Source organism: Hippopotamus amphibius, chromosome 11, assembly GCF_030028045.1.
Source record: "Hippopotamus amphibius kiboko isolate mHipAmp2 chromosome 11, mHipAmp2.hap2, whole genome shotgun sequence".
Taxonomy (NCBI): domain Eukaryota; kingdom Metazoa; phylum Chordata; class Mammalia; order Artiodactyla; family Hippopotamidae; genus Hippopotamus; species Hippopotamus amphibius.
Window position 1 is genome coordinate 21300378 of NC_080196.1, and position 21334 is coordinate 21321711.

At 42.6% G+C, this 21334-nt stretch overlaps 3 protein-coding genes and 2 non-coding genes across 5 annotated transcripts; 1 reads left to right on the top strand and 4 right to left on the bottom strand.

The window, feature by feature from the left end:
• Window positions 1-6302: 6302 nt before the first annotated feature.
• Window positions 6303-6714, bottom strand: LOC130831712 (histone H3.1). Its single transcript, XM_057700064.1, has one exon. It carries the CDS (start codon window positions 6712-6714, stop codon window positions 6304-6306), a length of 411 nt encoding a protein of 136 aa, XP_057556047.1. The 3' UTR covers window position 6303.
• A 983-nt stretch (window positions 6715-7697) lies between these two features.
• On the bottom strand, window positions 7698-8166 carry LOC130831715 (histone H2A type 1). Its single transcript, XM_057700067.1, has one exon. The coding sequence runs from the start codon at window positions 8164-8166 to the stop codon at window positions 7774-7776; it is 393 nt and encodes a 130-aa protein (XP_057556050.1). The 3' UTR covers window positions 7698-7773.
• Window positions 8167-8483: 317 nt separating this feature from the next.
• Window positions 8484-8864, top strand: LOC130831742 (histone H2B type 2-E). The gene has a single exon (XM_057700097.1). It carries the CDS (start codon window positions 8484-8486, stop codon window positions 8862-8864), a length of 381 nt encoding a protein of 126 aa, XP_057556080.1.
• An 8565-nt stretch (window positions 8865-17429) lies between these two features.
• On the bottom strand, window positions 17430-17501 carry TRNAM-CAU (transfer RNA methionine (anticodon CAU)). The gene has a single exon. It is a non-coding gene; the product is annotated as a tRNA-Met (tRNA).
• Window positions 17502-17869: 368 nt separating this feature from the next.
• On the bottom strand, window positions 17870-17940 carry TRNAG-GCC (transfer RNA glycine (anticodon GCC)). Its single transcript has one exon. It is a non-coding gene; the product is annotated as a tRNA-Gly (tRNA).
• Between the last annotated feature and the right edge of the window lie 3394 nt (window positions 17941-21334).

Below are 21334 nucleotides of genomic sequence, written 5' to 3' on the forward strand. Positions count from 1 at the left end.
CCGCCCACGTTTTCAGCAAAATGGAAAGGGCGGTGCTGAAACTACCAGGTTAAAAAAGGCGCCTAATAAAAATCCCTCAGCCCAGTTTCTACATTGTGTTGCTCTTGCCTAGCGCAGCGAGACCATTCCTTTGCCTGGGTCAGGTCTTGCTGTCCGTTTTGTTTTTTGTTTTGTTTTGTTTTCTGCCATCTCTTAGCGACTTGTGGCTGCTGGAATGAATGGCCTATCTCAAGCGCGGTGATTGAAGTCATTTGGGAGCTTTTGTGAAACCTGGTCATACATAGCTTCCAGGTGGGGTACTTCATCGTTCTCAGCGTCGATGCTCCCTCGTTTTCCTTACTCATCCTCTCACCTTCCTTTCCCTTTCCTCACTCGCTGCCACATTTGGCGGGGGGGGGGGGGGGGGGGGGGGCGGTGTTGAACTGGCTTTTTCCAATTTCCTTCATCTCATTTAGAAACACTTCTGGAAGTTGTTTGAAGAAGGTCAGCTTTTACCCACCGTTTCCTTTGGAGAGTCCATGAGCAAGTGAAACTGTCTCTCAAGCATTACACCTCCCCACCCACCCCCACCCCCTGCCACCTTCCTCTTTCTCTCCTTTGTTGAACTGACAAATCAAGGGCACCCAAAAAAAAGTGCCTTTAGTTTACAAATACAGTGCTGAATATAGAAACCAGGAACGATTTTATTCCAGGAAAAAAAACCTTTCAAAACCTGAGTTGGAATGGGCCCTGGCTTGTCTGCCAGGTAGATTTTGTTTCTCCAGGAAACTGCCTTCTCTAACCTACATTTACTTTTCTGTTTTCCTGAGCTTCAGTAATGTTTACCGTTTCTACTTGAAACGTGTGTGGTTGATTATTTACTCCTTGAGAAAATACCTAAATTTATTCTAGGGATCAGTCTATGAGTTCTTTATTATTTCCTCTATAATTACTGTATGTGCAAAAGACTACATGCCCATCTTCTATTAGTTTATCCATTTCTTATTGAACTTCTAGGCTGGTGGGGTTTTTTCTGTTTGTTTTGGTTTTGGGGGTTTTTTTGTTTTGTTTTTTCCTGTTTCTATTTAGCAGTGGAATCTGAGTGCTTAACCTTGAAGGCATTATCTGCTGGGTAATCTCAGCAATCCTATAGGAAAACCAGGTGGCTTTCTGCCTCATTAACCAGCGGCTCTTCTTGACTATGTCATTTTAAGACCAGCCTTGAAACACTGAGAAAACTTAGTGATCCGTTAACTGGTGAAGGTAACATACTCAAAGATCTGTAATTTGGTTTGGTTGACTTGCCATTGCTTTGCCCTGCAAATATTTATATTCACATCTATGTTTCCCAAAGGTGTGATTCTCTTTGTTAAAACAGATAATTTAAGTCTCTTCTCCCACCTTCACAGAGGAAACAAACTGCAGATTTCTTAGCTTAAAAAGTTTGAGAATCTTTTAATAACCTATAATGGAAAAGAACCTGAAAAAAGATACAGATATCTATATGTAGATATATAGATATATCTGAGTCTCTTTGTTGTACACCCGAAACCTACATAACATTATAAATCAAATATAATTCAATAAAACATTTGTGAGTTTGAGAATGTTATCTTATTTAAATTAAGCACTATAAAAATGTTTCCTTTTTGTCTTTCTCAGAAAATAATAATGCTATTGCCCAATAAATTCTTGTTGAATAATTGGGATAAATATTTAGGGGTTCCTTGTTTCTCACATTAGGAGAGATATTCTTTTCCAAGAGAAATGTTGGCAATGATTTAAAGTCCATAGAATTCCTTCCCCCCTCAATCAGATGAATAAATGAGGTATACTTGCCTTTGCAATGTTCTGAGGGTTGCTTTATTGATTCACACTTGTTTGGTTGACAATGCTTAAAGTTCTTAGTTCCAAGTGTTGGGCTCAATCCTTTTCAATATTGTTATATTTTCAATTTGATATGCCACACTTTTATTTTCTTTACACTTGCTTTTGTTTTCTTTGTTTTGGTTAAAGCTTTGGAATTAGCTGGTAGATTATGTTTACATCTTTTACTTTCTTATTTTATTTTTCATTAAAAAATGTTTTTCTTTTATTGTTCTTTCATTGTTCTTCATTCAAAATTAGTTTACTTACTAGTAATTAGTACTTTTCCTAATTCTCTTTTCTCCTGTCCCCAAAACACACACACACACACACACACACACACACACACACACACACACACGCATCCAAAACACCACTAGCCATTTGGAGTCTTTTCCACTGCGTGAATTTAACCTCTCAAATCTTTCCTCCCGTTCCATACAGTGTTCTCCACGTAGACTGGCCTTTTACCAAGTCGGAATCTTAAATATAAGACATGGAAGCATAAAGCTTCCCATCTTCCTTGATCCTAACTCAGAGAAATCACCATCCCTGCTTTCATCTTTAAATTTCAGATAAGCATCTACGCCTCCATATGTTATCAAGACCAATTAAACAGATTTGAAGATGCAGAATCCATTGCCCTTCCTGGCCTCTTCCTCTCATCATCTTACTACATCTTCTTTTTATTTATTTATTTATTTACTTACTTACTTATTTATTTTTGGCCATGCTGCACATCTTGTAGGATCTTGGAATAAAACCAGGGCCAAAGCAGTGAAAACACTGAGTCCTAACCACTGGACAACCAGGAAATTCCCCACACCCTCTTACTTGAGGTTCACTCTTCCCTATTCTTATCTGGTCATGGCTTAAAACCTGATTTGCACGACCTTTTAAGAAACCCCTTACTTTTCCCTGAAACTCTCTCAAAACCTAAATGTATTCTGTAATACACACAGATTTTCAGGCCTAACACTCCTTCCTTATCTTACATAATGTTCTACCTTGTTTCCAAAATCTTGTAATACCATGTGACCAATCATGGTCTTTATAGTTCCTTCGAAGTGTCTCCTGATTTAGCTAACTATCATGCCTGAAATATATCAAACAGTTGTTGCCAGAAACTCTCATTCCCTTTCATTTACTACAACTTACTAGCATTTCCAGGGTTGGATATTGAGAAAAAAGAATCAAAATGAAGGAGTGGGTCCCTTGGGGCTGGGGTCCCCTGGTGTCTTGCCTTCTTGGGTTTACAACAGGGACAGAGGCTAAGAACACAGTTCCTAAGCTTCTAATCTTTAAAAGCAGACTGGTTTCTATACACTGAATGTTTCTGTTCCCACAGAATTCATATGTTGAAACCTAATCTCTAATGTGAAGTTATTTGGAGTTGGGTCATTGGGAGGTGCTGAAGTCATAAGTGCAAGGCCCTCATGAATGGGATTAGTGCCTCTACAAAAGAGACCCCATTGTCTCTTCCACACAGTGAGAAAATAGCCATCTATAAATTAGGAAATAGGCTCTTAACCAGATACTGACTCTGATAGCACCTTGATCTTGGACTTCCCAGCCTCCGGAAATGTGAGAAATTCATTTCCATTGTTTATAAGCCACCTAGTCTATGGTATTCTGTTATAGCAGCCCAAGCAGACTAAGACACTGGTGTTTTGCAAGTCATGTTTTAAAACAGTATTCAGATTTGGTACCTTTGGTTTTGGTGGTTATTGTAGGTGTTTGTTGTTGTTGTTTTGTTTTGTTTTTAAATAAAGCTAGAAAATGCTGTTGGAGATCCTGGCACGGTTGTACCCAGGTATGGATTGAGCCTTGGGTTCAGCTCTTATTTTTGCCACTTATTTGTTTCTTGATCTCAGAAGAAAGAGAATTTCTTATTAGGTACCCACTATATTTTATTCATTCCTTTGAATTAGACCAGTGGAGTCTATCAGATAACTGCTAACTGTTTTTGTTTTTCCTCTTGCATCTGTTATTTATTACTGTGTGGTCAATTACCAGAAAAGTAGCTTAAAACAACAAATGTATTATCTCACACAGTTTCTGAAGGTCAGGAATCAGAGAGTGGTTCAGCTGGGTGGTTCTGGTTCAGGATATCCCAATAAGTGAAGAGTCAAGTTGTCAACAGGGGCTGCAGTCACATGAGGTTTGACTGGGGTCAAAGTTGGCTCACTCACATGGCTGTTGGTAGTTGCCCACTGACTGTTGGAGAAGGCATCAGCTTCTCCAGGCATCTCCACAGGGCTGCCTGAGTATCTTCCCAGCGTGGTAGTTGGGATTCCCCCACCTCATCCCCAGCAAGTGACCTCAGAGAGAGAGCGAGCGAGCAAGCAGGAAGCACAGCACCTTTTATGACTTAGTCTCCAAACTAGCTCACTGTCAATTTGACTTTATGCCACACCAGTCTCTAAATCCAGCTCACACTCAAGGGGAGAGGAATTAGGTTCCTTTCCACCCCCTCCACCCCCCCCACCACTGGGCGACTTGTGTGATTTTAATTCCCCGACCAGGGATCGAACCCGAGCCCTTCACAGTGAAAGTTCAGGGCCCTAATCACTGGACCACCAGGGAATTCCCTAGGTTCCATCTTTTGAAAGGAAGATTATCAAATAATTTTTGGACATTTCCTAAAACCATCTTTTCTGCAATCAAACTTAAGCTTCAAACAGAACATGTCCTCAGTGAACCATACTACACTTCTGAGACCTGAAGTTCAGATCTCAAAAGACTCCCAAATCGCAGCAGATGTCCTTAGTGAGGAGTTGGAAAATGTTAGAACAGCCTAACTTCTGCTTTTCCACTTAAAGGAAAACAGGCTTTTCCACCCAGCTTTTTTTAAAACAATTTCTCCTTTATTTTCCTACAGTCATTGGGGGCTTACCCAGATCTCCTCATTCCCTTTGAGGGTTTGTTGGAAGAATCCCAAACTGAGATCTGTTGGCTTTGTCCTCCCAATACTTGGCTACCTTTGTAAAAGACAGACTTTTCTAGAGCTAGTGAAGGATTAATATGTGCCTGTCCAAAGCCGGGGAGCTAGAACCAAGTTCACATACAAAAAGACATGTGAAAATATTTTCAAAACTATAAATGTTTACATAATTGTTGTCATCAGTATTATATCTACTACCCATAGAATTCAAAAAGAATCTGGGATGAAATGTGTAATACAGGAGGCAGGAAGCACTCAGTGACTACCTGAGGCTATCTTTTTGTCTGCAAGGTTGAAAATCAGCAATGTATTCATTCAGCTAGAATTTAATGAGCACCTGCCTGTGTCAGGCTTTTTCTATTCCGGGGAAACAACAGTGAACAACCAAAACATTCTTTGGCTATATATGTGTATGGTGAGAAAAAAGGGGCAAAATTCGACTTAAAATAGGTTCACACAGAGTTGGGAGAACATGCTCCTGGAGCTAGTATTTCATACTTGCGAGAGTGATATCATGTAAGGGATAAGGAGACAGGGAAGCCCACACGTGGTGTGGGGGGTATTACTGTCCCAAATGGGCTCACTGTGGCTTCTACCTCAGGGAGGTCACCAGATGTTGATGGCATGCATGGCGCCTGTGGGTTGCTCCTCCTGCACATCTGCATTAGGAGGCTCCTGAAAGCTGTCCAAAAAGCCAATCAAGCAATAACAAAAACAGCTAGTTGCTTTCACAGTATCAAATCTTGGAATGGGTGTGAAGGAGAGTAAACAGTTCAGGGCTTTATCTGGTAGGGTTACCCAGGTGCTACTGCTAAACAGTGAGAAATGCAATTTTCATGAGAACAATGCTTAGTTTGAACACACCGTAGGTACAGCTTCAGCCAGATTTATTCTTTGCCTTTTGGAGTTGTATAAAAGAAATTGAATATCAGTATATTTAGAGGTCTGCCCACTACTGTTAGATCCCGGGCAAACCACCAATATTGTCTCGCCTAAGGTAGATGTACTCTGTCCCTCCTGAGACCCTAGACAGTTCAAAACAACAATTGATTAGAACATGCAAGGTGCCTGCCCCTCCACAAAACAATTAACCAGAACTCCACAACCTGACCGTATCTGAAGTTGGGGGGTGGGTTGCTAATATTGATGTTCTGAATTCCAGTTTACTTGGTCGGCAATCCTTTTGTTGACTGATACCTCTTAGTGAAGTCTTACACACCTCATTATTCAGGGTCCAGGTGACATCGCTAGACATTGTTCCCCTTGTAAACTGCTGTTCAGCAAGTTTCTCTTTAAATAGCTAACAAAATGAATACGACATGTGTGGCCTTAGTGAGTGCATTTCATACCTATTTAGCATGGCAAAACTTATGTAGCTCCTGGAAAAAAACTCTCATCCATTTCCAAAATACTCATTCTTAGCATGACAGCTACTCTCAGTGAGAACGGAAGTGGCTCTTAAAAGAGCCTTTGGGAGGAAACAAATGTGCCCAAACCAGGTCAGGAAGGACAGTTTACGCCCTCTCCCCACGAATACGGCGAGCGAGCTGGATGTCCTTGGGCATGATGGTAACACGCTTGGCGTGGATGGCGCACAGGTTGGTGTCCTCGAAGAGCCCCACCAGGTAGGCCTCGCACGCCTCCTGCAGCGCCATCACGGCCGAGCTCTGGAAGCGCAAGTCGGTCTTGAAGTCCTGCGCGATCTCGCGCACCAGCCGCTGGAACGGCAGCTTACGGATCAGCAGCTCCGTGGACTTCTGGTAGCGGCGGATCTCGCGCAGAGCCACCGTGCCGGGCCGGTAGCGGTGCGGCTTCTTCACGCCGCCCGTGGCCGGCGCGCTCTTGCGGGCCGCCTTGGTGGCCAGCTGCTTGCGCGGCGCCTTGCCGCCGGTGGACTTGCGAGCGGTCTGCTTGGTCCGAGCCATATCTTAAACAGTAGTGCCGCGAGAAAAGCAACTGAAAGACTTGCTGCCAGGATCAGGCTTTATACTGACGATCCTATCCTGATTGGTCAGAACTTTGCAGGAGTAACCTGATTGGTTTTTAATCAAATCTTCATTTGGTTCTTACCGCCTCTGAAAAGGTTTTGCTTTCCATACTATTAATTTTCTGTTTTCTATTTTCGCAGGAAAGAATTACGGCTGTACCCCGTCCCGAGTTTGTGAGATTTCACCAGTAAAAAAGGAATCTAGTCCAGAATTTGTGGAAGTCAGCGCCAAAACTGTTCTAAAAGAAATGCATTTTTCATCGGAGGCTTTTCCCCTTTTCAGATAATGTGGGGGGAAATTACAGCAAAATAATGTATTTGCTAGTCTCTCCAAGTAGTAGTTCCATTTCATAATTGTAAACATCTGCTTTTAATGACTGTCTCAAGACCTAAAATAGTTTCAAAATAGACTGGCACACCGGCCCCCTGAACACAGAACTTTAGTTTGTCCAGAGTGGTGTGGGGAAGGGGGAGCTTGATGTGTGCTTGACTAAATACTAAGTGGTTATCTGACTTCATTAATTTATTTGATGCAATCAAATGGCTGATTGGACGTTAATATGTAAATTATTTACTTTAATAGATAAAGTATGTATTTAGCAGGCCTGGAGTAATGATAGGTTTACATTGATCAGTGATTAGGTGTTTTCCTGTAACTAGGGGTAGCTCTGAAGGAAGTTTTGAGTAGGGGCAGTTTTAGTCAACTAGTGGACCATCGGGTTCTAATGATAAAGAACCAGAAACAAAACAAAACTGGTTTTTAATGTTTAAGATTTTGCAGCAACTAATAATCAACGGAAATGTGTTTCTGGGGACAAAAAAGGCAGGCGCTTTCATGGTTTTACAGTCGAGTAAACTAGTCCTTATCAGATGAGTTGATACATGCTTGTAACCAGGTATTCATAATAGGTTTCTATAGAGTGCTCAGTTCTTCCACAGAAATTGTGGGTGGCTCTGAAAAGAGCCTTTGGTTTACGAAGGAGTTGCTGTTGAGGCCTTACTTGCCCTTGGCCTTGTGGTGGCTCTCGGTCTTCTTGGGCAGCAGCACCGCCTGGATGTTGGGCAGGACGCCGCCCTGAGCGATGGTGACTTTGCCCAGCAGCTTGTTGAGCTCCTCGTCGTTGCGGATGGCCAGCTGCAGGTGGCGCGGGATGATGCGCGTCTTCTTGTTGTCGCGGGCCGCGTTGCCCGCCAGCTCCAGGATCTCGGCCGTCAGGTACTCCAGCACCGCCGCCAGGTACACCGGCGCCCCGGCCCCGACCCGCTCGGCGTAGTTGCCCTTGCGGAGCAGGCGGTGCACTCGGCCCACGGGGAACTGGAGCCCGGCCCGCGAGGAGCGGGTCTTGGCCTTGGCGCGAGCCTTGCCGCCTTGCTTGCCACGTCCAGACATGATACAGTATTTAGAACCTACACCGGAGACAACTAAAGAGATAGAAGAAAAACTCACAATTTATAACCGCAGCTGCGCGCGAAAAAGAAGCTGTTCCATTGGCCAAAGTTGCATTCCCATTTCAAACAAGACAAATGCAGGTCCTAATAATGCGTGTTGTGATTGGACAATATTGACTTTAACGTCATCACTAGTATTCGCCAATGAGACATAGAACTTTACTGAAACTCATTTGCATTTTAAGTTGTAAATAAAAAGGACTCAGCGGCGTTGGTATTTCTCCTTTTTTCTCGGGGATCTTCTATCTTTGCTTCACCATGCCTGAGCCGGCTAAATCCGCCCCGGCCCCGAAGAAGGGCTCCAAGAAGGCGGTGACCAAGGCCCAGAAGAAGGATGGCAAGAAGCGCAAGCGCAGCCGCAAGGAGAGCTACTCCATCTACGTGTACAAAGTGCTGAAGCAGGTCCACCCGGATACTGGCATCTCGTCCAAGGCCATGGGCATCATGAACTCCTTCGTCAACGACATCTTCGAGCGCATTGCGGGCGAGGCGTCCCGCCTGGCGCATTACAACAAGCGCTCGACCATCACCTCCAGGGAGATCCAGACGGCCGTGCGCCTGCTGCTGCCCGGGGAGCTGGCCAAGCACGCCGTGTCCGAGGGCACCAAAGCTGTCACCAAGTACACCAGCTCCAAGTGAGCCGACCCGCAGCCACACATGACCCAAAGGCTCTTTTCAGAGCCACTTACTTACACTTTCAGAGAAATAGCTGGTGCATTTTCCTGTAGTCTAGTTTCTCTCGGAGAGTAAGAGGATGGTTTGGGAGCGTAAAACGGGGTAAAAAGCATTCTTGGATAAGCATTTAGGCAGTGTCACGCAAATTTAGTATGGGTTCTTTGGCGCCCTTTGAAAAACATTTTCAGTTTTAACCTCAGCTACAGTAGCCAAAATTTCCCTTTTGTTTGCACTTTTTCAACGCAAGGAACCCCCCCCACCCACGTCTCTGATTGGACAGCAGCGCTATTTGAAAAGCCCGCCATCGGCTGCAGTTGGCCAGATAGTCGGCCATCAGGGTTGTGCATTTTGATGAGCTCTTGAAAGTGAAATTGTGACTTACTTTACCTGCGGGAACCCGCCGGGCTCTGGAGCTAAGAGCCATAAAGCTGAAAATTAACGGCTCTGTGTTCTGCAGTCGGATCCTGGGCGAAATTAACCTCCCAGAATCTATTTCTCATCCACTACCGAATAGGTACTGTAACATTAGCCCCCTCTACCTTATGAAGACCTTCGAGTCAGTTGAAATGATTTATGTCAAAGTGCAACGGAAAGATTAAAGGTCAGGGACGCTCCTTAAGGAGAAAATATTGAACAAGGAACCCAGCAACTTGGGAAAGCCGCGTTCTTCCAGTGTTTCATCCGGATGTGCTGGAAGGGAGATATGCCAGGACTCGCTAGGCAGGGGGAGCAGTTTTCTGGCAGTGATTTTAGAGTCCACAATTTAAAATCCCGCGATGGAAATCAGAGAACTCAGTATTTAAAAGAAGGGCATATTTACTGAACGCATGGGCTAGCTAGGAATATTAGAGAATGAAGTCTTTCAAGGCATTATCAAAAGCCCTTCAATTCCCCTCTTCCCCTGAATCTTTCAAGTGCCTAAATCCTTTTTTGCAGTTGGAAGCATTAACATCTTCCCTGTCATCCCCTCTCACCAGTAAATGACTGCTATTGTAAATCCTTTTTTTTCCCATTAACAGCAAAATAACAACTCCCTACACCCACATCGCCACTCCAGGCTGCAACATTTCCTGTCTTTCCATATTGCCACTTCCCTTAAAGTTGTCGGTATAGACCCTATCTCAGACCAACAGTCTTGTCCCTGTCACAGACAACAATCCTCCTGGAAGTCATGCCAACAGGTCAATGGGTCCTGTAAAATATATGGGTTTATCATTCACTGCTCTAAAATGAGGTTCTTTTTCCAGTCCCTGCCCCCCTGTCATTAGGTTTTGAGAGCTGGTGACAAAGCCCACCGACAAGCTACCCTACTTGCTGGAGAGCAGTCCCCTAATTTCATCCTGAACTCATCAGCATCATATTCATCCCATCTTTCTATTATTTGCTTTTTCTGAGATTTTTTTCTTCTATTGTTAAGAGATCAGAGGGACCTTCAGTGAGTGAAATAAGTATTGCCCTCTTCTGCCATCTTGTGGCAAGAAAACAGAAGGACTGATCCAAGCCATTGTGTTTTCCAGATCTAATTGAGATGCTTCTTAACTTCAACTTTTTACTGACAGTGAGTTGGGATAAGTAGAGTGATCATTTCTGTCTCCCTTTAACCACTGAATTTAAGTTAGTTTCTCCAAGAGTCACTTGTGCACATGAGAGAGAGAGGGAGATAGGTATTGTTTTGTGGTCTGGTCAGAGCTGTGGAAATAAAAAGGAATAAAATAAAAAGGAATCAAAAATCAAAATATTCTGCACCCTAAAATAAATAGAAAATAATAGGGTCATGCTCACCCTAGTTCTGGTCCTCAAAGTAATACATACTTGAATGTTTTCTGTAAATCTAAACACCTGACAAAACAATGATACCCTGATTTTTGCTAGGCTGCTGTTTGAAGATGTGTCAGGACTTATGAAATGAGTATCATGTAAGTTGCAATTTTTTCCACCATGAACAGGCCAATGCACAGTGGTAACCTCAGTCATTCTGCAGCTCCCCCACACACCATTTTAAATACTTGTGTGTGTGCGCATGTGTTTGTTTTCCTCAAAATCTGACCCTTGACCTCTTTGCAGGTAGACTCTTTCCTTTCCAAATGTTTCTGTCTCTTAGTCCTACTTTGACAGTTTCTACCGCCTAAGTCCAAACAAACATCCCATTAAAACGCTAGAGCTGCCACAACAAAATACCACACACTGGGTGTTCTAAACAACAAAAATTTATTTTCTCACAGTTCTGGAGGGTAGAAGTTCAAGGTTAAGATGTTGGCAGGATTGGTTTCCCTGCTTAGCTTGCAGCTGGCTGTCTTGCTGTGTCCTCACGTAGTCTTTTTTTCTGTGCGCCTGCACCCCTCGAGTCTTTTCCTCTTCTTATAAAGATACCAGTGCTTTTGGCTTAGGACCCTACCCTTACGATCTCATTTAACTTTAATTACCTCTTTAAAGGCCCAGTCTCCAAATACAGTTATGTTGGGGTTAGGACGTAAAAGAATTTCGAGGGAACACGATTCAGTCCATAACAGCATTTAAGGCCATTTTTTCATGATTTGATCCCAACCTTCTATTCCAAATTGTCTTTTATAAAATGTTTACATTAAGCTTTAGCTGCAGCTAAAGAGACTGTTGTGATATTCCCTAAACCAGAGTTTAAAAGTCAAGTACTCTGGGGGCCTAGCAGATAAAAGCAAGACTGGCTACAAGGTGCTCTTTGCTATTTTTCTTGAAGCATAAAGACTTCTGACGCTGTATTTCACCTTCCCAGTTTTAGTAGCATATTTCACTGTTGTCTTAATACTACTCTACGAACAACCACAGCACAAGGATCTTGATAACCACCAGCTGACACTTGGAAACTACGGGGACCAGTGGGAACTGCAGAAAACTGGAGGCTGCAGAGCCTGTGCAATATGATTTCACTTCACTGTTGCCTTGTGGGGCTGCAGGCCCAGGGTCAATGGGTCTTTCCATTTTTCAAGAGGATTTGCATTTTAATAAAGAATATTCTAAATTTTCAAAATTGGCAATTGTCAACAAAGAATTAATAGGTCAATCTAAGAAAGAAATGGAAAATTTTATTCAAGCCAAAGTGAGGCTTATAACCCAGGAAAAGCCTCTCAGAAAGTTCTGAGAACTGTTCCACCCATTAAAGGTCAAAGTACAGTTAAGTTTTTGAGACTGAGATCTATACATAAAATGATGTATTATTGACAGTACAAAATCCAGATCTACGCATACAAATCAAGTGGTGGGTCATGGACCATTGTGGCCCCTTACAAGATGGTGAACGAAGGTTATCTCCTAAGGAGTTGTGAACCTTGATAAGATTAATAAGGAATGCTATCTCCTAGGAAGGTCCGGTTAATACAGATGTACAACACACACTAAAGGGGACAGAGGAGGCCCAAATAGGCAAAGAAAAATTATTTATGTTTAAAATTTTCTCATCTTGCCATTAAATATGAATTTTATTTCATCACAACTAATAAAAAATGTGTAATACTACGGACTAAACAAAAAATACCTGAAAGCTTCATGAAAACCTTAATCTCACAGCTGGAGAACTCTGAACATTAACAGAGATTTCTGTGTCTATAACAAGCTGTCCAGTATACTCTCTGTACCACCAAAACCCAGATCAAATGCCCAGATTTGCCCAGCCCCCTAAATCCTCAACTGAAAACAATCTGTTTCTCATTTGTCAGCTCTACACAGAGCAGAGGGTCACACATACAGCAGGCGTTCTTTTATTTTTTATTTATTTATTTATTGCAAGTTAAGTAAATGGATAAAAAAGTGAACTAAAAAAATAATAAAAAAATTTAAGCCCCCTACCAACAAAGACGTAAAAGTGGTGAAATGTGTTTGGAATTGTTTCCTGTAGATTGAATAATTAATAAATAAACTCATTCTTTTCTAATTATATTTGTCTTACTGTGTTATATTCTCCTCTACCTACTTTTCTTTGGTCCTTTCAAATTTTTCTTCTTTTTTTTTTAAGTGATTTTTCTTATTTCTCCTGTCATACAATGAATAAAATGAAAGAGGAAGGTAAAGGCAGCAAGGATCTCAGCTGAAGCTCCACCTCTTCTCTTCTTGGTTCCACTGCCTTCTGCAAATGGCCCACCCTCGTTCCCTGAACCCAGCTGCCCCCTCTCTCCTTTAGCCCCTTGTTTCCTCTATTTACATGAGGCACAGACTCAAATTCTGTTGAGTCAGCTCTCTAGTGAATCACTGATTCCACTTAATATTTTTTTTACTTTATCTCCATGCATATGGGAGAAGTAGGAAGAACCAATTGTCTTAACAAATATCACAAAGGTAAATAAAGCTCTTGAGGCAAAAAGGAGCTGCCAACTAGCAGCGTATTACTAGGGCAACACATTTGCTTTGAGAAAGACAATCACTTACAGACTTCTACAATTTAAATGTTACTTTCATAATAACATGGGTCATAGTAACAATCTCTGAGGTCAATGTCTTTGAACATCCTTCATCAGAAACAGGCATTTTATGAAGCCCTACAAGATCTGTTCCTCTCTCCAGCATTAAAAACGGTCTGTGTTTTCAAGGCTAGATGCTGGAATTCCACTGTTTAGTATAGTAATAAAAGCAGGCCCAAGAATGGAAACTTGGCATGCAGAAGTAAAAGGGGGAAAAGGGATTATTAACAAAAGGTGTATGAGTAGTCATAATAAGTTACCAAACTTGGAAGTGTATGAATGGGACCTGTGGATGAAAAATGTCACCTGCCTTATTAGTACACAAAGGATGTTGCGGCCATCAAGCCATCAGCCCCTGCCACCACACCCACTGTGCACCCTAAGGGGATTCAGGATGGAGAAAACCAGGATGCTGGCCCTAGATAGTTAACGTACACGTGAAAGCAATGATTTCAGTGAGCCCCAACTCTTGCATATTCCCACACATAAAAAAAGCACTAAATTCATTAACTTGTGATATCTGGTTTTCTTTAATTAGGGGTAATTAGAGTGAGAGGACCTGGTGTGTGTGTGTGTATGTGTGTGTGTGTATGTGTGTGTGTGTGTTTGTGTGTGTGCGTGTTTGAACTACTATATATCCTGGTTCCTCCCTTTTGTCTTTGAAGCAGTCCCTCAAAGCTATCTGAGAGGCTGTGTCTTGGGCTTGAGTCCTCAGCAGGTCCGCGGAATAAAACATAATTCTCAACCTTTAGGTTGTGCATTTCTTTTCAGCCGATAGATCCTAGAGAGTCCTTTCAGTGGTGCCCTGTGGCACCAGGCAGAGTCTCCAGGATTATCTGATCTATGGAGATGTGCATCTTTGTTTCCCTTTGAATGATTAGTCTATTTTACAATTCAGAGATAGAATGTAAATTGCAGATAATTAACAAAATGCAAATGATTCCAGGTGATGAGTGTGGACAGGAAGGAGGCGGACAAAAGTAAACTGGTCTGAGTCCCATTTTCTTCCTCCAAACCTCATTGAATAGACACTCAACTTTCAGCCAGAGAATTATTGCCCTACACAAGGGGTTTCTAGGCCTCTCTAGGAGATTCTGAGGTTTGGAAATCTCTATAGTCATCCTCCAAAGTTCTGAAGTGAAGACTATAACTGAAGAATAACACTTTGAGGAAACAGAAGGCTTCTGTTTTTCCCACCACACAGCCTGCTGCCACTGCTACAACTTTCTGTGTAATTCACTGGAATGCCTCATCTTCCTATGTTCCTTTTGCTGAACTAAAAGTGATCTCAGAAGTCTCTTCCAGCAGAAATAATGTATTTCTAAAAATAAATCTCATTCATGCAGGTCACTTGAAGCTATTGCTAATGAATGGAAAATAGGGCAAACTTTGTTTCATTCTTGCAAAATGCTTTGTGTGAGTGCTGGGCTATGCAAAGAGAGTGTGCTTTGAGGCCCTCCTGCCCCGCTGCCAACACCCCGCCCCTCCCCCCCCCACCCCGCCCAGTTTCTGATTCTTTTTGAAATGACTATTGTTACATACAATTCACATTTTATGGCAAGACAAGAAAAATTTAAACATAAAAAATTTTCTCTGCCCTTTGGTCTCCTCTTCCCCCCACCCCCCACCCACACCACATACTGTGCCTTGTGTATCTGCGTGATGCATCAACCAAACTGCTCCCATGGGCAGAAATACCTGCTAAACCATAAAGAACAACATTCTCCTGTCACCAACAAGACAACTCTGTAAAAGATAACATTCCTTCTTGATCTTGTAAGGGGCCATGATAACCCACCACTTCGTACTTGCAGACCTGAATTGTGTAAACTGTCAATCATACATCACTTGATACACAGCGCTCTGTCTCAAAAAGCTTACATAACTGTGTTTTGTATGAAATATAGTTTCATTCAAAAGAAGAAAATGGGACTCACACCAGTTTACTTTTGTCCGCCTCCTTCCTGTCTGCACTCATAGCCTGGAATCATTTGCATTTTATTAATTATCTACAATTTACATTCTATCTCTGAGTTGTAAAATAGACTAATCATTCAAAGATTCAAAAGATTCAAAATCTGCCCATTTTGACTTCAATGGGCAGGACAGTTCTTAAAGACTTCTGAGAGGCTTGTTCCTGGTTATAATCCTCAATTTGGCTTGAATAAAATTTTCTATATCTTTCTTAGATTGACTGATTAATTTTTTGTTGACACTATCATAATATAGCTGTTCTCTTTTCATTTTTATGCATGTCAATAGGAAATTCATACAGAGACCAGAATTAATGCCTTGCAGAAGATTTGGAGGTAGCAGGAATTTCCCACTTTGAGAAGATGTTCAATCTATGGTTACAATATCCAAGAACAGACTGAAATTTTATTCCTTAAATAGAACCTAGAAGAAAGTAGTAAATAATGTTTCATCCTTCTGGGCAAATTTTCCCCTTTAGATTAATTATATATACTTCTGGTGATCTGTGAGATTAGAAAGCTTGTTACTGAGAACAGTGTTTTAAGAATCACCTCGGATGGAAACTATTTGCCATGGGCATCCATGTAAGCAAGATTGAAAATAAAATATCTCGCCCGGCACCTAAACTGAATATAGTGATTCTTTACTTTCACGTGGAAAAAAATTAAATAGAGTTGATAAAAGAACTTTAATGATAGTGTTAGGGCCTAGATGGAGACTCACTGTTAAAAAGAACTCTAACAAGTTAAAGGGAGCTCATGGTGATTGATTGCATTGCTCAGAAAGCATCCTGTTGGGACCACCGGCGCCTGCTGCCCCAAGGCTACATGACCACAAGCACATGTCTGATTCTCTCCAAGGCCAAAGATAAATCAGCTGACTACAAGCACAGCTACTGGCTATTGATAAACTAAACTTTCTCCATCTATAAGAAAGCAGCCCAAAGGGAGGGCACTGGCTCTTCTCAAGGGTGAGTCTCTTTGTCCTTTCCCTTTAGTAAATTTTCCTCATTCTCTGATTGCCTGGCTCACTCACTCTTTCTCCACACTCGCCTTACAGACAGGAGTTCTAAAACCTCTATTGCCAGTTTGATAAAGATGTTGCCTTCACTTTAGAACCAACTGAAAATCAGATATGGCCCTTTGGCCTCCCATTCCAGACATTTATGTGAACATTAGGTATACTCATATGTTTGGTTATAGATTACTATATAGAAATAGACTTAATGTCAATGGTATTGTAATGGAGAGACTTTCATGTGGATACTTTGTCAACACTTTTGAAAGTAAGCATTGTGTTATTTAAATGAGAACTTTCATATGAGTTTTTCTCAGACTTTTTGCAAATAAAAATTATTCATTAAAAAAAAGGAATGGGAGATGTACATATCAAATTCATGATAGAGTTGCCTTAAGAAAGCGGATGTTAGGATTGGGGATGCCACTGAAAAGTACTTCAATTTTATGTGTTGTGGTTGTTTTCTTTAAATTTAAAAGAAATCTGTAGTGAATATACCATAATGTTAAATAGTAGATCGATTCTGTGTGGTCATTTTTGTACTCTTTTGTAATTTTTTAAAAGGTAAAAGAAGAAGGTGAAGAATAATGAAGATAGTGGTGTTTGGTGTAATAGAAATTGTAGCTTTTAATGTATTTATCAAATGAGCAATGCTTAAGATGTGACAGGCCTTGTTGTAGGTACTAGAGGAACCACGGGGGACAAAATACTGAATGAATAAATAAAATATACTAAGGAGGAAAACAGAGCAGGAGGGAGAGATTGTTAAGAATTGTTATTTTAAATAACCCCCAATTCCCTGTAACCAAATCTCTGAAACTGAAATCAGCTATATATGGTTCTTTTTAACTCTAAATTTAAATTCTCGTTTACAATACAACAGTAGGTAAAGATGGGCACTTTTCAGCTGATGGGTTAATATTAATTCTCTGCTCTCTGGGATCGGGTACCTGATATTAGAGCCTTTTGGATTTGTGAATGATTTCCGTCTCAAAATTTTCTTGGGTTGAAAATTTACCCCCGAATTACTCACGTTTTCATTAGGTACAGAAAGAAGGGAAACTGGGTTGCTAAAACTACAGTACATCTCCCCTTGCAAAAGGGGGACGACTAGCAGAGGATGGTTTCGATCCATCGACCTCTGGGTTATGGGCCCAGCACGCTTCCGCTGCGCCACTCTGCTGAATGCGCGAACGAGTGTCTGAAGTAATTCCTTTATAATACTTTTATTTAAAGGGAATTTTATAGGTTGGAAAAAGTATTATTTCCCCCCAAAACCCATTCGTTGGTTTTATTTATACTTCGAACAGAAGAATGAATCCAAAGCATATTGATTCCATATAGTCTGAACGCAGAAAATTGTTTCTTTTAGGAAAACAGCCCATCGCCAGCCAGCCTGACCCTTTCACCTAGCAGAAGTGACTCCAGGCCTATGGCCACAAAATATATGAGTAGGTCAAAATTTGAATGTAGAAATATCTGACTTTAAAACCAGAGCATTTTTAAAGTTGGAAGGATTGTTTTTGGAAAAACAAAACAAAAGAGCCTCTTTGCATTGGCCGGGAATCGAACCCGGGCCTCCCGCGTGGCAGGCGAGAATTCTACCACTGAACCACCAATGCTCACGCAATACAGCTCTGCTCAATTTATATATGGCTTTTGCATATTATTTTTATCGCTGCATCCAAACGATCTCTATTGCCCCCCCACACACACAAAAAAGTTTCGTTTTTTGCTCTTACTGAATAGAACTTTGCAATATTCCTTCTTGTCAGGAAACCCTCCCTTCAAGTTCAAAGCGTCCCCCTGCGACACCGGAAGCTGGCGCGGGTGTGGGCAGCCCAGTGGCGGGCGCGTCTCAGCGGCGGGTAGCCCCCCTCCCGCGATGGCAGCGCCTTGGCTCCTGGGTCACGGGCGCCCTTGTAGGTTCCAGCCTCTGCCTGTTTTCCGCCGGTGCTGCGGAGCCCTGGGTATCTAACTGGGGAGTGCACCAAGGCTCTGAACTTTCTAGAGTCCCTGCAAGCCTTGGATACCTAATTCCCCAGTTTGCTTGAGCGGCGGGGGGACACTGTGTGTGTGTGTGTGTGTGTGTGTGTGTGTGTGTGTGTGTGTGTGTGTGTGTGTGTGTGTGTGTGTGTGTAGGGGGTTGTGTGTGTGTGTGTGTGTGTGTGTGTGTGTGTGTGTGTGTGTGTGTGTGTAGGGGGTTGTGTGTGTGTGTGTGTGTGTAGGGGTGTGTGTGTGTGTGTGTGTGTGTGCGCGCGCGTGTGCGCGCGCGCGCGGAGGGGCTCCATCTCCCGGCGGCTTGTGGAAGGTAAAGGAGGAGGGAAAAAGGGAGGTACGGGGGCGGGAAAGAAGAAAAGGGAGGGGAGGATCGAGGAGGAAGAGAACCCGAGCAGAGGAAAAGAAGTGGGTGGGGAGCAAGGGGAGGAAGAAGGGGAGGAACGAGAGAGAAGCGGAAGGGAAACGAGCCAAGTGCTGGTCCCCTCTGGTCACCCCAAAGGAGAGGCTGTGGGGGATTTAGGAATTCTGTGGGTTTGCCTTACGCTTCGGTTGCCGTGGTTATGGAGGTGGCACTAGAAACTCCTTCCAGTCAAATAGAGAACAAAGGTCCAGTTAAAGGGTAGTTTTTCCCCAAACTATACAATCGTGACTCTCATACAAGTATGAAAATGAACCCCTTTGAAAAGATTTTATTTAACTTACTAATGAGGTAACTGGTGAGGTGTTATTACCAGTTCAAAGGAGAATTCAAAGAGTCGACGCCATTTATAGATCAGGAATATTGAAATTAAAGGGTAAATAAGGCCCAAACTGGCTTTTGCACGGTTGGGGATTAGTGGGGAAGGTGGGGAAGGGTGAAAATGTCCCACCAGGAGACAGAATTAATTTGCGTGTCTATAGACAGGAATTATTTTCTACTGCTATCAGTTATCTACAATTTACAGAATGGTAAAATAGCTCTCAGAATCAGAATCAGATGACACAAAAGGGTGCGATATAATTTTCCTTTGAAGCACAAATTTTCTGTTTTTGACCATGTCCATTTTGATGCTGTTTCTGACCATCTTCCCTCGAAGTCTAGGATGGGGGATTCTTAACATGTGGGTTCACAGATCCTTTTAAGAACTGATGAAAGATCTGGATAAACTCCTTAGAAGCCTGTGCTCATACACACATTTGCATTGGATTTCAGGTTTGGGGCCTAGGATAACAGTCCCTAGTCCAGTAGTTGGAAGGTGGTCTTCATTAAGTACCACCCTCTTCGTGCTTCTCATTCATTCATTCCCACTCCTTCCTGCTTCAGGAACTGCAGCTTCTTCTTTATGAAGCCCCCACTTGGAGGCTCAGTTTAGTTTAGGGGTGGGGGTGGATGGGAGCGAATGTATAACTAGGTATAAATCAACTACCTTCCTTAAAATCATGCCCAAGGCCCTACAGGCTTGCCTTACCCCTGCACACACAGACATTGTATGGTATGATTAGGCCACCCAAGGTGGCTGTTCTCTTGCTCTGTACTGCATCCTCTGCTTCACCTACACCCTACTCACCTGACTGATCTTCCCCCTTTAACTATAGATCCTAATCAGTAAATGGGTATGTACTTGCCCCAGCCCCATCTAGTGACTGTTCTAATCTTTAGATTAGAACTGTCTCCACTGTGATAGTTTATCAAAAGGGGTGGTGAGTGGCAGAGCACCTCAGCTGGTTTCCCTGGCAACCGAAGAGCCAATGTGATGTCAGTACCCCCTATAACTGGTAATCTCCCTCTTCCCTTGGGAATGAAAACTACTGTGGTGTCCTGCCCACTGTCTGCTGCACACCGTGGGGTGTTGCTCCAGGACCTTGCTTCAGATATGTAAATTTTGGGAAGAAAATACATGGGGAAATTAATAGACCATAAGTGTTATTTCAGTAAAGTATCTTTGTGCAGACTCATCTTGGTGCTGACATTCCATCTTCTTCATGGCCATAAAATTCCCCCAGAGAAGGGGATTTCTGGGAGTCCTCATTCCTCAGAATTTTCTGCTTTTAGTCAGAAAAGGGAAGCTCCAAGCTTTCTTTCTACATCTGTTGTTAGCCAAAAACTGGGTTCACCTCTCAGTGGGTCGAGCCAAAAGACACAACCAAGCCAAAGATCAAGAGAAGGAAGGATTTACTACCAGCAGCAGTGAGAACACCAGGGATACTTCCCAAAACAGTGTCTCCCTGAACAGCAAAATTGGGAAAGTAGACTGTATGCATATTCATGAAGGGACTTGAACAGAGAAATCAGCATAGAATGGGGGCAAAGGTCAGCAGCGTCCAAGCTTTAGTTGCTTGAAGTCACAAGGGTCAACATCCCTTAGGCTCCAGTTGATCTGGTGGTTGAAAGGGGTTTAAATTCTGCAAAACAGCTCAAGAAAGTGCTTCAGGCTAATCATTACCATGGAAACAGAACTGGGAGTCTTTACCACTGATTTACTATCTTTGCTATTGTTACTTCTCTTGCCTGATAACAGCCCTTTGTTCCTGCTTTCTTTTCTTCCCTTTAGATCTTAATTACTGAGACCTGTTCAAGGGCAAGCATTGTGGCCATGCTTAGATCACAAAATTGTTACCTAACTGGTTACCTGGACCCATACTGGAGTCCTAACCCAGGCCGAGACCCTTCGTCTTGGCCAGGGAGGTTCTCTTTCTGCTCGGATTCACACAGCCAGCAACGAAACCGATGCTGACACTGGAACCGAACAAGCTTTTAATTTAATGGCCAAAGAATGGAGAAGCAGGAACTTAGTTCACAAATCAATTTCTCTACCCTATTCACATGGAGACACCATAATTATAGGAAGGTCAAGGTAAAAGGAAGGGAACTGGAAAGAGAGGGAGGAATATTCATGACTTATCTGAGAACAGGAGTGTGGTTTGGACTCCAAACTGATGCAGTCTTCCTTTTCAGTCCTTTGTATGGGCTTTTCCAGTTGTCATGGCAACTGTCAACTGTCATGGCACTGGTGGGTGTGTTATTTAGCATGCTAA

Bases quoted from the DNA above. Each gene is read 5' to 3' on its own strand.
- LOC130831712 (XM_057700064.1), bottom strand. From the start codon at position 6,714: ATGGCTCGGACCAAGCAGACCGCTCGCAAGTCCACCGGCGGCAAGGCG.
- LOC130831715 (XM_057700067.1), bottom strand. From the start codon at position 8,166: ATGTCTGGACGTGGCAAGCAAGGCGGCAAGGCTCGCGCCAAGGCCAAG.
- LOC130831742 (XM_057700097.1), top strand. From the start codon at position 8,484: ATGCCTGAGCCGGCTAAATCCGCCCCGGCCCCGAAGAAGGGCTCCAAG.